The sequence below is a fragment of the Eptatretus burgeri genome, chromosome 6, assembly GCF_056783735.1.
Source record: "Eptatretus burgeri isolate ZD-2024b chromosome 6, Ebu_testis_v1, whole genome shotgun sequence".
Lineage (NCBI taxonomy): Eukaryota > Metazoa > Chordata > Myxini > Myxiniformes > Myxinidae > Eptatretus > Eptatretus burgeri.
The window spans coordinates 106,392,521-106,411,662 of NC_140966.1; the positions used below are offsets into that span (position 1 = coordinate 106,392,521).

Consider the following 19,142-nt stretch of genomic DNA (forward strand, 5'->3'; position numbering starts at 1 on the left):
TGGGTGCTTTGGGGGGTCCTGAAGAGTTGTGGAGCGCCTTCAAGACCACCGTCCTTGATGTTGCCGGTGGATGCCTTGGAGCTCACCGCAGGGCAAAGAAGAATTTTGTCTCTCAAGGGACACTGGATACCATTGACCAGAGTCCCAGGGCCAGGCTGAATGGCAGAGCTGAGCTGTTCAGGGAGCTGAGGCGTAAAACTGTACGTGCACTGAGGGTGGACAAGGAGGCCTATGTGCGAGGAATCTGGGAGGGGGTAGAGCATCACCTGTGGACAGGTGATTCTCGTCCCGCTTACAGGGGAATTCGCGCATTACGTTCATCCAAGCCCATCCCTCGGAGCACTACAGTTCGAGCAGAGAGTGGTAGGCTCTTGACAGAGGAGTCTGAAGTGAAGGCCCGCTGGGCCGGTTACTTTGAGCGGTTGTACCAGGCTGATCCCCCAACTGTCGAGTTGGACGTCAAGGGTGTTACAATCCCTGTTGCTGACCCTCGAATCAACTGTGGTCCACCTTCGCTTGTGAAAACACGGGCTGCGGTGAACCAGTTGAAACGGGGCAAAGCTCCAGGGATCTGTGGCATCCATGCCGAACTTCTCAAGGCTGGTGGAAATGCTGCACTCGTGTCGTTGCATGCAGTTTTGTGCTCTGCCTGGAACACAGGCATCATCCCAACTGACTGGAAGAGGGGCCTTGTTGTCCCTCTCTGGAAAGGGAAGGGTGATCGCCAAGACTGCAACAACTACCGAGGGGTGACGCTGCTCTCAGTGCCGAGCAAGGTCTTTGCTCGGATAATTCTCGACAGGGTTCGCCACCATCTGCTTGAGCACCAGCGTCCAGAGCAGTCAGGCTTTACACCAAAGAGGTCAACGATTGACCGTATCCTTGCACTTCGTGTCCTCACCGAACGCAGACAAGAGTTTCGGCAGGGGCTGCTTGCAGCCTATGTTGATCTCTGTAAAGCATTCGATTCAGTGAATCGGGATGTCCTCTGGAGGATTCTTGGTCTTCGTGGGGTGCCACCAAAACTGATCGATCTGACGTCTGAACTCTACTCTGGTACTGAGAGTGCTGTGAAGTGTGGTGGTACCATCTCTGACTTATTTCCAGTTGTTACTGGAGTTCGTCAGGGATGTGTACTTGCCCCCACACTTTTCAGCACTTGTATGGACTGGATTCTAGGGAGGATGTCGGAGAGATCAAGTTGCGGTGCGTCATTTGGGAATGTCAAGATCTCGGACCTTGACTTTGCAGATGATGCAGTCATCTTTGCGGAGACTTTAGACATCCTCTTGGGGGCCCTCGAGGTGCTGAATGAGGAGTCGAAGCCGTTGGGATTACGGGTTTCTTGGGTCAAAATTAAGATCCAGGCTTTCGGTGACATCTTGGATGCTGCTGTCCTGTCTGTGTCTGTTTGTGGTGAGGATGTTGAGGTCGTCGAGAGATTCACTTACCTTGGCAGTGATATTCATGTCTCTGCTGGCTGCGAGTCAGAGGTCAATAGACGTCTGGGTCGGGCCTGGGGAGTCATGGATTCACTGGATCATGGGGTGTGGCGCTGCCGGTACCTGTGCGGGAGGACGAAAGTCCGAGTCTTCAGGTCCTTGGTACTTCCAGTCTTGCTCTATGGGTGCGAGACCTGGACTCTGACCAAGGATCTGAGACGGAGACTTAATTCCTTTGGTACCAGGTCTCTTCAGAGAATCCTTGGCTATCGCTGGTCGGATTTTTGTCCAACGAGCGGTTGCTGAGAGAGACTCGGATGAGATTTGTTACCTGCATAGTCCGTGAGCGTCAGTTGCGGCTGTATGGACATGTGGCTCGTTTTCCTGACTCTGATCCTGCTCACCAGATTCTCTCAGCGAGGGAGTCTCATGAGTGGAGGAGGCCAGTGGGTCGACCACGTGCCTCATGGTTGCAACAGGTTGACCATCATCTCAAGGAGATGGGGATGGGCCTGGCATCTGCCTGGGGGATGGCCAGACGGAGGCCCCTGGAGTACCGGCGGAAAGTGGAAGCAGCGACGTGCTGTTCTGGCACATGCTCCCATACCTGACCTGACCTAGACAGTAGCAGGATCTGTTGGTTTGGCCATTATTATTGGGTTAAATGCCACAGTAGAGACTGGCGTTGAGCTTTCTGACTCCATTGTTGCATGGAATGGCCCCCATGGAGGAACATTCCTGGTGCCTTGTTCAGGGGATTCCTGGTGAAAGAGGCCACTCCTGGCAAGGGCATAGGCTAGTTCAGATGCCTTTGCTTTTGCAACAATTGGTGAATTATGTTGCAGCATAATTTCCTTAGTGGATACCGGTGGTTCAAATTTTGGTTCTGGTCTCTTTGTTGGTTTCTTGTATGGAAGAACTGTTGATAGGTCTCCTCCTTAAACAATAATTAATTAGAATAAAACAAGTGGATATAATTTACTAAACTTTATTGCAATTTGAAAGCTGAAAAAAAGTGACATGTCATTTTTATTATGCTAGGTTGAATTTAGGAAGTATGTTCTAGATACCTGGGACATCAGTGGTGTTGAATGTACGACCTGGTGCACGTTGGATGCGAGGCGACTCTGTATGAATCCGTTCAGTGCTGCGCTGGACAAGGATGCTGGTCATAGCGTGTGTGGTTCGCTTTCCATCGGTGGTCCGTTCGTTGTGGTCCCAATTGTCAGCCACAGCAACAATAAGCTGTCCACCTCTGTCCCTTGGAGTGATTTCAGGAGGGATGTATGCTCCACATGCAGTTGGTTTTTGTTGATTGCAGACACGGTTTGCTGCAGATGTTTCAAACTGCCGAATTTCTGTGTGGGACACACTATAACCCATATGGTACATGTAATCCACCAGTTGTCTGGAGCCACAATGATGGTGAAGGTGAACAGCCAGACCCAGATGTTAAGGTGAGGCTACAGATGTTGCCAGGGTGATAATGTCACAGGCTATATTCAGGTACTTGGAATGTGTTGGTTCAGTGTCAGCTATATCAATGGCCTCAACATGCATATTTTCATCAGTGAGCCATCCCAGAGCTGTGTAAAGGAGGGGATCCACAAACTCTTGTTTGGCTTCAGTGGACATCTCTGCAGAAGAGTAGTATTCATCATCCAACTTGTTAATCTGGTAGAATCCTCTTCTCAGGATCCCCATAGCCTGGTGAACAATGCTTTCATCGACCATTGATGATGTCAAATCTGTCTTCAAACTTGTCTCTTCATCCTCAGCTACTTCCCTCAAAACTTTTGACATCTCATATGCCTTTTGTAAAGCATCTCTTACTGTTGTCTTTGAAGAACAAACAAGATCTGACTTGCCTGGTTGTGGCATTAATGCAACATCTGGCCACTCTTTTATAAGTTGTCTTTTGAGATTATAGGATGTGTATGAACCTGGATGGTCCACTCGCTCTTCAGCAAGGATCTCCAAGAACCGCTTTCTCAAGGTGCTCAGGAAGAATATTTGTCTGAGTTCAATGATGGGTGCTGTAAACTCACTGATCAGTCTCCTCGCTGATGTACTGTGTGCAGCAAATTGTTGCTTTCTGTTCTGACTTGCAGTGATAGAGCGACCACTGACATAGTTGATGTAGCATGACTTTTGTCTGTGGTAACGAGCCTCAATGGCAACCAGATCACCATTGGGTACACCCTAAAGTCTGGTTATCATGTCATCATCTTGCTTAGCCTTTGCAGCTTGAAGAACTCGGGTGTACATGTTGGGATGCTCAGGGTCATCTTTCACAGATGACTCTACCATGGACCAAAATAATCGTGCTTTGAGCTGCAAGGATCACTACAGATGAAACAGCGAGATTTCCAGTCAAACTTCACAACTGATGCCTTGGATCTTGTAAAGCGGTTTGCACACCCACCACTTGCACCATCACCATTACCACCACTAGAATTACCACCATCATCCAAAACTACATCAGAGTTATCAACTGTTTTAATAGCTCTTCTGATGTGATGTTGGCTTACATATGTTGATCTGCATTGTCTGCGATACCTGAACACCACTGTACCAGAAATTATATCAGATTCATGGGCCAAAAGTTTCTGACTAACTGAGCCATTCCGTTGTCTGCATGCTGAGAATAAGAACCATAGTTTGTTAAGAACTGGAGTGACTGGCTGTTCCTTTGATGAAAAGGATTTTGTGCAGAAAAGACACTTATTTATCAATGTCAATGGTATCTGCTCCCTTAGCTTTCTTGGCAATGGGAGCAGTGTCAAATTCTGCATCCATATTGTAATAATAGACTGTTCAGTGCTGTTGAAGTAATCTTGAGTACACTAAGACAAAATGTGGATCTGCCTGCAAGCGTAAAAAATATTGGTCACCAATAGTTTGGCAGAATAAGTCTATTTAATCCACTAAATTGAAAATAATTCAATGTAAATTCATAAGTATTTTAGACCTCTGGATAAACCCTATTCGTAGGACTGTATTCTTTAAGGGGGGTTATTTTTCACAACACCATGTACCTTACATAAAATTTATGAAGTAATGACTTCCATTTTAGACACATTCTCATGACAATACTATTTAACCCCAGCTCAACAGCCTGTAGGCAAAATATTCAGTATACCACATGTTTTTCCATCAGAAAATTTGCTACATGGTAATATATCTTCATCACAAGACTATTCATAATTAAAAATAAAATAGAAACAAATATTTTCATACTTGCATTTTAACAGAGAAGAAGGTGTCACATAAAACATGCTGCAGAATGTGTAGTCTATCGCATCTGTTCAAGTGTGACTGACCTAATTTCATATACATTGTAAACTCATGGCTGATGAGAATGCTATTTATAGCAGTGCCCATCATGCATGTGGGGACCATCTCAGGAATGTGGGGGTCATCTCAGGATTATTGTGGCATATGGGATCATCTTATATAATCCAATATTCTTTGTTAGGGGCATTATTTTAGGGTTTGTTCAGGGTTTAGGGGTGGCACTTTTTTTAGTGCATATGTATTTGGTGATATTGAGGAAGGGGGGGAGGGGGTGTTAGTACATAGGTATTTGTAACCCCCTTCCCCACCCCTTCCAAAAATTCTGGATCTATCCCTGTGTGTTATTGATATACTCATCAACAATTAGAATTCCTTACAACAATATATTATTTCAAAGATATTTCATATGAAATTAATGGTCATTTGCCATGAGTATTGAATAATACCATTTTCAGGTATTTTCAGACATCTTGGACAAAATGTGATGAAAATATGATTTACCTTTAAGATAATAGAATATATGATGTATGAATAATTGCAGAAGACCCTAGAGAAACTTTGTAATGCTTAATATTTGATACTTTTATATTATGCATGTGCTGAGTGATGCTAAAAGTATTTGAAAAATGCGGAAATTTGGATGTTGGGGGCAAAATTTGTAATAAAATTGGTTCTGCACTGACATTTATCAGCCACATGTTTTTTTTTTTGTTATTGCACGTTATAGCATATTGTCTTAGGATCAGTTTGATGTATATCAAGGTATTGTAACATGAAAATTATATAAACTATAGCCGTTTTAGTAAATATTGCCAAATTCAGGGGTCAACGACCTTAATTAACTTATTTCTCAGAATGCCACCATTTCCCAGACTGCCATCATTGGTTTTCATGTACAGGGAGAGTAGGTGGTCAATATTAACCACATTAGAAAATGTGGTACTGCTGGTGTGGATATCTCACTAAATAAGCCTCTTTTCTGGCCCCTGCTGCTCCACTATAATGTTGTAACCCAAATTTAGGAGCATTCTGACTGGTGGGTCTGGAAAATAATATTTTTGAAGAAATTTACTCAGTCGGCCATTTTGACATACTTCAAGTCATATGACCAGAATGAGCTTTGCAATCTTGTTACCAGTAAAGAGGGGAACGTTGCTGCTAAATTTGAGCCAGATCGGCTCAGTGCTTTTTGGGGGTTTTTTTGTACACCTTGTCGAGGCTCGTATGAGAGCTAACACACAACACACAGCAAGGGGGGCATGAAACAAGAGGAGCGGGAGTGGGAAGGACAAAACAGTGGGGAACAGAGACATTAGGAGATCTGACGAAGGGAGAGGGATGGGGTGGGGAACATGGGGAATAGGAACATGAGAGAAAGAGAGAGAGTTTTCTGGCTTTATTTAAATACTCGCAAGATGGACATTACAGGGACTTTCAGGAAGGAAAGTAGTGAATTTGAAGGAGGTGGGTTTGGGGTGGATTAACGGGGGTAGAAGAGATCATGGTTTTGGATGGGGGAAGATAAGTTGTGGTGGTGAACTGCTGTTTTGAAGGCAAGGAGGGAAGAATGGGATTGAACAGAATGAGGGAGTTTATTCCAAAGGAAAAAAGAAAGAGGAATGAAAGAGTGAAGGTGAGCAGTGATTCGTGATTTTAGTTGTTCTACCAGAAAGGGGTTGTTGGCGGACCTTGAGCGCCCTGCGGAAATATGTTGGAGTGGGGTGGGTTGGGAGAAATCACAGACACAGCAGGGGGGGGGCAAGACTGGAAAGGAGATGGTAGAAGACAGAAAGACCACCGACCTGCCTGCAGTGAGAGAGTGAGAGGCCCAAAGTCTCAGCCTCATCGCGGGAGATGTCGATGATCCGAAATGCCTTGGTTTTTACAGCGTGAAGCCGAGAAAAGTGGGAGGCAGGAGCACCAGCCCGGAGTGGAGAGCAGTACTCCATCAGGCTGTGGACGAAAGCTTTGTATGTGCTCAGGAGCTCAGGTGGGCCAAGGAAGGACTTTGCACGACAGAGGATTCCCAGTCGGAGACTGGCTTTGGAAGCCAGGTTTGAAATGTGGCTTTCCCCAGGAAAGATCATTGCAGATAATGAGACCCAGAAGCTTGAAAGAAAGGACTTCTTCCAGAGGATTGTTGAGAAAGTGGATGGGGGATTTTTCCATACGGTCCTTTCAGAGAGACATAGTCAAAATGTGAGATTTGTCCGGATTAAAAGACATGCTCCACGTGTTGGACCAGTTTGTGATTTTACCCAGATCTGCAGAGAGTGAAGAAGCTGCTAGTTGCCGGTCTGAGGGATGACAGATGGTATGGCAGAGGGTGGAATCATCAGCAAAGAGATAAAGTGGATTCTCCAGAGAGTCGGAGAGATCATTGATGAAAACCAGAAAAAGAACAGGGCCCAGAATGCTGCCTTGAGGAACTCCAGCCTGGACAGGAAGAGGGGATGAAAGAACTCCATTTAGGGCCACACGTTGACTGTGACAGGAGAGGAATTCTGTGAGCCATGAGTGGGGATGGCCTTTAGACACCATCCGGATTTAGGAAGAGAGTTTGGTGAGCAGGGTGCCAGACTGTCAAAAGCACGTGATATGTCCAGGGATACGGCTCTGATTTCATGTCTGGCATTGAGTACCTCCATCCATTGTTGGAAGAGCAGAAGCAGCATATCCAGGGTAGAGTGACCTGGTCTGAAACCAAATTGATGATCGGAAATCAAGCCATTGGAGAAGAGGAAGGATTTAATATCTGAAGCGATGATGGATTCCATAACCTTGCTGATGATTGGGAGAAGGCTGATTGGTCTGTAGTTGCAGGAATCTGTTTTGCACCTTTTTATGTAGGGTGGTAATGTTTGCTGATTTCCAAGCAGATGGCAGATGACCTTGAGCAAATGAGAGGGTGAATAGAACAGAGAGAGGATGAGCAAGAGCAGAGGAGTAGGTTTTTAGGACACGTGAGCTGATGCCATCTGGACCGGTTGCAGAATCTGACTCGAGGTTTGACAGCAAGCTCTCCACCTTGTCAGAAGAAAAGGACACAGAGTCCAGGGACAGTTGGGTGCGACTGGGTAAGGTTGGTCCAGAAAGCGATGGATTTTGGACTCAAGATTTTGATGCAAACCCTGAATTTAGGCATTCAGCCTTTTCACCTGTGGTATCAGCAGTGCGGCCATTTGAGGTGAGGGAGGGGGGATGGAGGGGGAACATACACCAGAAACAGATTTGATTAGACACCACCAGGATTTTGTGGAGGGAGAGAGGTTTGATAGTTCAGACTTGAGCTGAGAAAGATGTTGTTTTCTGGCTCTTCTGAGGGTAGCTACACACTTGTTCCGAGCTTTATGGAAGGAACTGAGATTACGCTCAGTTGGATTTGCTTTCCATGAGGCAAAGGCAAGTTGTTTCAGGACAACTGCCTCACCACAAGCTTCAGTGAACCATGGGTGGGAGGAAGGCTTGGACAACTGAAGACGAGAGTGGATAAATCTGTGCATGAGGGAGGGCAAGTTTCTTTGAAAGAATTCCCAGGAGGAGTTGATGTTGGGGAAAGTAGAGATGGGAGACCAATCTCGAAGTTTGATGGCTGCTTGGAGACCCTGCCAATCGGGCGAAGTGAAATGCCAGACTCGACGGCGGTGAGGTGGTTGTCTGATAATAGCCAGAGAGATGTCCACTTTGACAAGCACATGGTCAGAAGAACTGATTGGAGCGAAGGAAGAACAGCAGATGTTTTCAGGGAAATTTGTCAAAATCTGATCCAGAAGAAATGGAGTACCAGATCCGGGTTGGGAAATTGACCGATTGAGTCAGTCCCAATGAGTACCAGAAAGCTTTTGCTGAAGTGCCATGACAGGTGAGAGAAATACCCACATCCAGCCAACTGGCATGATGACAGTTGAAGTCACCACATATGAGGAAGAGAGAGTTTGGATGAGAAGATAGAAGTTGGTCCATGTTTTCGGGTAGTGAGGTGTAGATGGAGTCATCACTGTTTGGTGGACGGTACAGTACACATGTAAACATGAGGTGGGAGTGGAGGGGAAGCCGCAGCCAGAGATATTCCTGGGGGTGTGGTGGAGTGAGGGCAGTGCATGGAGAGTGAGGAATAGAGTCTTTGATGAAGAGAGCAACTCCTCCATCAGAACGAGGCTCAGGTCTGTCATACTCATGCAATGCATCGATGCCCCATCCCCAGTTAACCATGGCAGGTCATTGGAACATGACAAATTGATCATCCTGTGGATGACCCAGTCTCCAGCTGCAGAGACATTTCTCCAGCACGTTTTCTGTTCGTGCCTGAAAAGTAACTGTTAGTCAGCGAGGTGTACCTACATATCACGTGGACTTCAGTGCACGGAACTTTGTAGATGCCACAACTGCACCAACGTGGATGACGAGCCTGGCGATTAACTCATTCAAAATGATGGCTCGGATGAGAAAGTGTGAATGATGTCAGCATTCAGAAGATTTTAAAAAAAAAAATTGCTGTATTTGTTACCTATTTATGCAAATCGTTTGAAATTTCTTTTCGCCCCCAAAAATGCATTCTGGGATTACCTGGAACCATGATTCGTACTTTTTTTCATGCCAGTACATATGGACCAAATCTTTCTGCCAATTGTGGTCAATCTAGACCATATGGTTCCAGAGATCTGGGCAATTGATCAAATTCCTGCAATTTGTGACATTTTTTTCCTCTATTTTCTCAAAATTGCGTTTGTGCCTCTGGACCATTGTATCAGTCTCAGTGATATGGTTCCTGAGATTAAAGGGTTTTATCAAATTTTCAGGATTTCTGTTGATTTTTGCACATTTTGTCCCATTTTTTATGAAACGAGACACGATCGGGTCTGGAACATCAGGTTTTCTTTCTGAAAGAACATCATTTCCTTGAACAGAATCGACGAAGATCCCTTTGTCGACAAATTGAGCAGTTTGATCTCATTTCTTGGCACATTTCTCCACCTTGCGATGGAGATTATTCTGGCCTAATCGAGCTCGGCCCAGAATCGATGTCGTAGCTCGACGCTGTACCTGCTCTATGGCAGCGATGTCCTTCCTATCTATCTACATGTGGTGAGCAAAACTGTACACAATATTCTTTAAATTCCTGTGCAGTATTAACACTACCTCTTGATTTATAACTTATCCCTCCACGAATGCAACCTGAACCCTGTTAGTTTAGCTGTAGCTGATATGAACTGTTAAACCCTCCCCCCTGTTAAAATGTTAAACCCTGTTAAAATGAAGGTGAGTCGGCTACCAATACGAATGTGAGTCCGATGTCTTCATGAAGGTGACTCAGCTACCGAACATGACACCGAGTCGGACACCGACCTTGAAGTTGAGGCTGAACTGATCAAGAGGATAAAGATAAAAGTGTTTGAATGTTGGATCGCTTCACTAAAGCGTCGAAATCCAAGCTCATGGAATTGCCTTCAGGGGGTAAACAACCTAACAGCATGATCAAAAACTAAAACCAAAGATTGCCTTCATTGGCAACACCGGCCGCCATATTAATTTCCCGAAAGACCTACAGCGACATTTTATCAATGGACATCCCATACCCTAGTGCTGATATCCCATACGTGTTCCACCACTGGATGTTTAATGCTGTGTCGTGATGTTCCATATCTGCGTCACAAAATGGCGATTATGATGACCATCTGTTGAGAGAATGAGAGAATTTTTTTTTTTTTAATCACTCCATTAGTTATTTGAATTAAACAGATTCTACATCATGTCCATGAATGTATAATTTAAAATTGGGGTCTTTCACTCAAGGGAGTAGTTGATGCATGGAATGGCTTCCCTGGAAAGGTCGTGGCAGCAGAAAAAGTAGATAAGTTTAAATTAGAATTAGATAGGTACCTGGAAGTTATGGAGATAGAGGGGTATGGGGATGTTAAGACTTTTAGGGAATTTGAGTATTGATGGGTGATTGTGTACGGAGTACTGTTGGTGGTGGTCTTGTTAAGGGGGGTTGAGTGGTTGATGTGTGTTTTTAACCAAGCCCATGCCCCCTCTCAGAGGGGAAAAAAGGGGGAGGGGGGAATACAAAAAAAATGCAAAAAAACCTCCAAAAAAACAAAAGAAACCCAATTTTTTCAATTTAATTAATTAAAAACATTTTTTGCATTTTTTTCCTTGGATCTTGTGTAGATGGGTTGGTGTGGTGTTCACGCAGGCATCATGGGCTGAATGGCCTCCACCTGTGTTGGATTTCCTTGTTGTATCCTTGTTAAAATGTGTGTTACATGCCTTTTAAAAACATCATCATGGTGATTCAGACTTTAGCATGGTGCTATACTGTGGATGTTCAACACTTACATTCCATTTAAATATTCAGATCACGCAGGACTTGGATGGAAGGGTTCAAGATTAAAGACCACGTGTTTGGTGTTCAATGGCATGTATCACCTTGGAGGAAGTAAGCGGCCTCTTGGACATGACGGTAGGCCGGCATCGGTAACACCGCGTTGACCTTCCCCGTGAGCCCTGCGAAGCCTCGAGAAATAGGACGAGGAAAATTTTGATCGGTCTTTCCATTTGTGACTCGCCAGTACAAGGAATCCTGTGAGTATCACACCAACATGGCTGCCTTGGTTTAACATTTGACATCTTTTTGTTTCACAGTCTGTCCATGTTGGGTCTTGTGAGACATTCATTGTCCATGCTTTGGATCCATATTGTAATTATTGCAGTTTGTGTTATGTACAAGTTTAACAGGGCCTCTGCAGGTGAACAGGTAACACAGGCAGCACATGAGATCTACTGTTGCAACATTTAGTGAGGGACAAGGAAAGGTGAGTTAACACCACTGGTATCGAGGCATTCAAACAGTCTTCTTAATTTAAATACTCGCAAATAAAACTCCGCTTCGCTGATGGGAATAGTAGGGTGGGGAGGGAGAGGGGGGAGGGTAGAGTGAGGGGAAAGAGAGGAGGGAGGATAGCGTGAGGGAGTGAGGAAGGAGGGGGAAGCAAGGAGGTGTGGGGAAGAGCGGAAGGAGGGAGAACGGAAGTGGGGGAGGGGGTGTAATGTACTCAATGAACAGGGACGAAGACTCTGAAGTGGAAACAATTGGTTTAATCTGGATACGGGCATAACACAGCACAGCACCGCATCGGAACATGGGTGGGTCACGTGACTCTCCTTCACCACTCCCCGGTGCACCCATGTATGTAAGCATGAGCATAAACTACTGATACATCTTGGGGGGTAGGCGGGAGGGAAGGCAGGATGAAGGGAGGTGAAAGAAGTGTGAGGAGAGGGGAGGGGAGGGGGAAGCCAGTATGAGGGGAAGGTAGCATGAGGGGAGGGCAAGGGAAGGCAGAATCAGGGGAGGACAAGGTGGTAAGGCAGTGTGAGGGGAGGGTCCTTCCAGACATGAACTCATCCGGACATGTCGGGAGATAACCACCGGCCAGACACATATTGAGATAACCAGCATCCAGAAATAACCACCATCCAGAAACATAGGGAGATAACCACCATCCCAACCATCCAGACACATATGGAGATAACCACCTTCCAGACAAAACCACTGTCCAGATACGTGCGGAGATAATCACCATCCAGACATGTATGGAGATAACCACCTTCCGGACAAAACCACCATCTGGAGATAACCACCGTCCAGAAACATAGGGAGATAACCACCATCCCAAAATATCCACCATCCGGATACGTGCGGAGATAACCACCGTCCGGATACGTGCGGTGATAACCACCATCCGGATAAGTGCAGAGATAACCACCATCAGGATAAGTGCAGAGATAACCACCATCCGGATACGTGCAGAGATAACCACCATATGTGTGGACACAACCACCATCCAGACACGTAGGGAGATGATCACCATCCAGACAAAACCACCATCCGGATACACGCAGAGATAACCAAAACTCGGACATGTCTGGAGATAACCACTGTCCAGACACGTATGGAGATAGCTGTCCAAACATAACCACCGTCCAGATACCTGCGGAGATTAACGTTCGGATACGTGTGGACATAACCACTATCCAGGTATCTGCAGAGATAACTACCATCCGGATATGTATGAAGATAACCACCTTCCGGACAAAACCACCATCTGGAGATAACCACCGTCCAGAAACATAGGGAGATAACCACCATCCCAAAATATCCACCGTCCGGATACGTGCGGATATAACCACCGTCCGGATACGTGCGGAGATAACCACCATCCGGATAAGTGCAGAGATAACCACCATCAGGATAAGTGCAGAGATAACCACCATCCAGATACATGCAGAGATAACCACCATATGTGTGGAGATAACCACAATCCAGACACGTAGGGAGATGATCACCATCCAGACAAAACCACCATCCGGATACATGCAGAGATAACCAAAACTCGGACATGTCTGGAGATAACCACTGTCCAGACACATGTAGAGATAACCGTCCAAACATATCCACCGTCCAGATACCTGCGGAGATTAACGTTCGGATACGTGTGGCTATAACCACCATCCAGATATCTGCAGACATAACAACCATCCGGATATGTGCAGAGATAACCACCATCTGGGCAAAATTACCATCCAGATGTGTTTGGAAAGAAAGAGAGAGGGGAGAGGAGAAGAGAAGAGAAGAGAAGAGAAGAGAAGAGAAGAGATATGGGAAAGCATCAGGGGAGGGGGGAGAGGTGGAGGATTCTGGCAGATGTGACATCCAGTTTAAAGTCACACATGATGATGAATCATCCTGCCTGCGAAACACTGGGGTGACAATTTATATCTGAGTCAGGATTCAAACCCAGGCTACACAAGTTAGAGTGAGTGTGCGTACCTCTCGGCTATCCTGCCGTGATGTAAAGAAAACGTTTCATTTGTTTGTTTTTTGAAATTTAATTTCTGCCGAGGTGACGGGTCACATAATGAAAGAATATCATCCAAAAATAGGGGATAGGGGTGAGAGAGGGAGAGTGGAAATTGCACATTTTCAGCAAGCCATGCATCACATGATAAATCGCAGAACAATGCGGGGCCAGTGATGGTGAATTCTTCCTGAACATTGTTGAAGTCTATCGACATACAGTATTCAGTGACAGTGAAAATATTGTATAGTGCTCGCCAAGTGGCTTAAGCACTCCAATGAAACGGTTGATACGGAACGGCTCAATTGGCAAGTGATAGCAATGTCCGAACCTTCATATTAAACACACCCTCCCGGAAATTCCTGAATTATCAAATATTTCCTAATTGGACAAATTCATTCTGTAGGAGTTGGAACTACTGCCAAGTTCAATACTGGAGCTTAAATTTTGTAATTCTGCTTCGTGTAAGAGATTCTCGAGGTTATCGCATGTGCGGAAATGAAATAAAGCCACGAATACTGGTGTCTCTGGGCGTTTATAAGCTTTGCGATATACCCAGCGATTCGTTGCTATGATGAACAGGCATTCGATAATATCAGTGGGGAAAGTAAAAACAACAACTTTATCATTAAGAAATCGTTGCAGTCTGTTCCAAGTCAAGGCATGGTTGAGCAGGCCAATAAACATGGTGGCTTCAGACCCCAGCGAGGTATCCCAGGAAACGCCTTAAGACCCCAGAATATGAGATGACCAAGGATGCACCTGATAAAGGATATAATTAAATAAGGCCATTCATTATCTTCAAAAGAGGTGTTTTAATTAACCCAAACACCCAATTTTCACTCTTGCACTTCCTTGGAGTTCCTTTCGTATGCATGCAAAGTTTCAGGCTGCTAGGTTTAGTTTTGGAGTTATGGAAGACACACACACACACACGAATAGTGTTGTTGATGGAATGCAAGTTCAAATTCCAATGATAAATCGTCATTTAGGGCACAGGATGGAATTGCTAACATCCTCGTTTTTATGATTCGCCAAAACCATCATGAATGAACCATCATAATTAACCCATCATGATTAACTAAAACCATCATGAATGAACAAACCCATCATTATATGATTAATAAATTTCAGTTTTTTGATCCTCAACACCGTTTGTCCCGATTGATGATGTAATAATCGGAGCATAAAGAACATCTGATCGCAACTTCTTATAAACCTTAACAGTGACCGGACGGGTATGGTGCGATTTTATCACCGCTTTGTGGTTGTGTGCGTGGTGTCTTCCTGCGGTGTGGTACCTTAAAGATGTAGGTACGTGCTTCACAGGAGCAGCGTGTAAACACCGCATCAGGTGCACCTGGGATTCCCCAAAGGCTCTGCAAATTCCGTGGGTGTCCCATGATTCCGTGGAGTCCCAAACGCCAGGTCAAGCCTCCTGCAACGGCACCACCACCACCACCACCACCACTGGTAACCACTTCAACCTGATGCTTTTAACCACATATTCTTACTTATTTCCAATGCGTTATCCTCCAATGTCACTCTACCTCCAACCTCCTCACTTCGTGTTTATTTATTTATTTTCATTACTGAGTGTAAGTTTAACCAAACGTGACAACATTATCCTTCCCTTTTCTTCCCTCCATGTAAACGTTTCATTGACGTGTCTATAATTTTACACCGACTGCCTTGAACTTCATCAAAGTTTCATAAATGCTTCATCTATTGCTCACCTCCAACGTTTTTTTCTTTTTTCATCATATTTAGTTACTTTGTCTAACCGCTACGCTCATCCTGGTAACACTTCAACCAGTGATGTAAAGGAGATGAAGATTCAGGTTCAAGTACATGATCATTTTCCTGAAACTTGACAACAGCAAAACATCAGGCTGAGCTTTTATCGCCTTTTACAAGTCGCCTTACCTTGGTGTATGCTGTTCAGGGTACTGAGCACAAGTCAACAGATAAACATCCACAAGGAACTTCATCCTATGTGTGGAGAAAGAAGGACGGCTGCGAGTCCTGGAAGGACGCTCATCCTGGAAGGACGGCTGTGAGTGGCATCATTGACTGAGGGAGCGTGGCTGTGCCACTGTGCCACGCCATATCTAGGTTAGGGCTGGAATTTGGAATTTGGATTTTGGATGTGTTCAGCTACAAGTACAAGCAGGTGCGATGACAAAACATGACCCATGTTGAACTGTTTGTTCGAGTGATCGGATCATGCGGTGACTGTGGTGGTGCTTGTGCGTCTCAGATTACATCAACCGATGGTTGGGTCGTAAGTTTTTATCAAGCGAGGGTTCACTCAGGTGTACAGGTGTATTATCTTGGGAAGCGAAGTCGAGCTGATGTTTCAAACGTTAGTCCTCTTGCTCCAATGAAGGGCTAACGGCCAAAACCCCATCCTCGTATTGCTTCCCATGACAGTTGGCAAACCTTCGTCAGCCTTCAGTTGATTTAAAAGAAACACCTCTCGTTTAAATTGTCCATTGATGCAGTGGCCTTGAAGGTTGACCAGCAGTGGCATTGAAACATTTACTCTTCATCTCATTTAGCATTCTAGCATGTTCTCTGTTTCCCAGGATGGTCTATTTTCACCTCAATGAACAACATTGTTTGGGAGTTGTAGTACATCTCCATGTAAAGGCTCACCACCTGAACCAACCAAATAGTCAACAGGGAGTGTATACAAAGAGGCACCTTGTGTTCAGATGGTGGACAAAAAATGATATCAGCCTTGGAAAAAGGAGAGATGTCTTTGTCGAAGGACAGCAGTGGGCAGAAGCGCATACTGAACGAGTATTATGTCCGGACTGCGATGCAAAACAGGAGGGCAATGGCGGACAAACTGTGCGGAGTTCAACGTGAGTTGTGAGCATCCTGCATAATAAAAAACGGTCAGAAGGATCCTTCGCAAGGCAGGATACCCATAGCCAAGTTGCGATACACAGACTGCCCGTAATACCTGGCAACGCCAATTTAATGGTCCAGTGACACAAGGAGCATTGACAAGGGATTGCCGAACAGTGGAAGAATGTAATATAGAGGACTTCCTTGTGGAAGAATGGTGTCACGTTTTTGCAGAACAGTTCCACAAGGAGGAGGAGGAGATTGGGACCATACTCTGTGCAGAGCGTTGGTGCTGCCTAAGCAGTCTCCTTGGCTGTTGGGCACAATCCTAGACGGGTCGCCACTCCGACACAGTATACCAGCATGCTGGCACCTATTTTGCCGACCTCGGAAAGATGACAGGCCGAGTTAACCCCACCCGGTATTAATTCAACAGCTGAGCGGGATTTGAACTCAGGACCCTTGGATCCAAAGCCCACCACCCGAACCATTAATCAACACCAGGCATACAGTTCCAAACCTTTGTTGATTCCATGCCACGTGGTGGCCCAACACCCTAATAAGTGACGTTCTGTTGTTGTTTCCATTTTTGTCCACTACCCGTATGTTTCAAAAGAGAAACACCATTGTAGCAATGTTCTATGATCACTACGTTGTCTCAACTGTGTCCTTCATTTCAGTTTTGAGTACCAAGGTTACAAGCCTTCGTCCAAGTGCAACACAACTGGGACTCAAGTGTTTGGGTGACTCATCTGGTACTCGTGAACTCCCAGCTGTTTATGAGATTATTTATCAGCAAACAAACTTCCAAGGCCTGTTGACCTCAAGGCACTGACAAACCACATCCCCTTAAAAAAAATCTCCAACGATTTCTCATGAAGTCGAATGAGGATCGTAAGGATTCTCATGACAGTTCTATGTAGGGGAGACCATTTTTCATTGATGCCCCATTCACCTGTTGGTGGGGATCATATGTCCCTGACATACCCCGGAAGACGACTGTCGCTCCATTGCTCATCGTCGTGAAGGCGTTGGGAGCATCTCCTTGGCAAAGGTCGTATCTGGAATCTAAGATTGGAATGGTGAAGGGCTGGATTAGAAGCGAACATATTGTATAAATGCTGCAACAAGGTATGCAATTCAAGAAGTGAAGGAAGTTGGGACACAACAGATTCAAATCTCTAAATTTTGATTAAGCAACAGCACAAACTCGATGTTGAAACTGAAAATAAAACTCAGATGTCTGACATTGTGACCGCAGAGTGGTAGTGAACTATAAATTTGAAGGAAACATTCACCAAGCCTTACAGCAGTGACAAACTGGAGAGTTCGTAGAACACGATACCCCGTGCAGTGTTGCTTCAATATTAATAAAATAATGATTTCAACTATCGTGATGAAAAATGCATAAGTTTGGGGCGATTGAAGTAATCCAGAAGTAGTCCCGAACCCCATTGGACCTTTATTTATATTGAAGTCCTGCATTAACTGGAGGTTCTTGGAATTATTATGTCAGACAACTTCTCATACAGTCTTCAAGTATATATAATTAAATTGAAATAAAATAAAGATTGTAAAAGTCAGATAAATTAATTCTGTCCAAACATTGAGGGATGTTCAGTTACTAAGCAGCTTGCTAGCCAACATCTGTCCAAACACTTGCCAATCCATCCGTTCCTTGTGACGGACATGAACCTTGCCATGTTGGTACGGACGGACAGATGGACATGAACCAATTGCTTAACTCCTCTTTTTTTTTCTTCACGTGTGCGGGATAACTACAACAGCTCTCGGTAGAGAGCATACCTCTGCCAAGCTGAACAGGCTACATTTTGTATCCCATTGACAGGTCGGATCCGGATTTGCATCTTCACAAAAATCAAATCAAGTCTTCCTTGTCACACACCCAACCTGTCAACCAATTTTTGTTATAACTCACCTACAACTTTTCGAAATATCAGGTATGAATAGATTTTGGCCCCATCTGTCAATGGTGAAGAATCACTTGAGAAATTTAAAAATCGTTATATCTGGATCCGGATCTTCACCAAAATTGAATAAATTTGAACTTCTCACACACCCAACTGTCCACTAAGTTTTGTCCCAATCTGTCCATGATGTTTTGTGATATCCTGCTCACAGACAAACAAACAGACAGGGATGAAAACATAACCTCCGTCCACCTTCAGTGGAGGAGGTAATTGGAAAGATGATGATGTCGGAGTAAGAGGAGGGTGGGTGACGTTGAGAGGGTCGTTGATAGGTATGGTCAGGTAGATATGTGTGTACATTCTGAGAAGATACATACATACATTGGGAGCATATGCCACAGTGCTTCACTGCATCCACTTTCTGACAGTACTCCAGGAGCCTGTATCTGGCCATTCTCCAGGCCTGGCCTTGTCCATCCCTGAAGGATAGGTCATTCACCACACCAACACACCACAGTGTGTTTTGCGGAGTGAAGTGTTCCATGGTGGCTGGTGTACAAATCCTGCCACCAACATCCCAGGGAAGGTAACCAACTGCAGGAGGACATCTGCAGACAAAGTTGGCACCAGATATGGATGGTCATTGGCTCACAAGGAGCTATTCCACCCTTTGGCAGGATTTTTATTTCATCCCGCTGGGTGTCCATATCATACACCCTCCTCACCAGTAAACTAGGTGAGAGAGACTGTTTCCT

At 45.1% G+C, this 19,142-nt stretch overlaps 1 protein-coding gene across 1 annotated transcript in view; it reads right to left on the reverse strand.

The window, feature by feature from the left end:
- The window catches only part of LOC147025539 (uncharacterized), a 70,948-nt gene that overhangs the window by 23,061 nt on the left and 28,745 nt on the right, over positions 1-19,142 (reverse strand). The window contains 3 exon segments of the mRNA XM_085886576.1: positions 11,169-11,322; positions 14,902-15,038; positions 17,444-17,524. Coding sequence (XP_085742702.1) covers positions 11,169-11,322; positions 14,902-15,038; positions 17,444-17,524 — 372 coding nt within the window.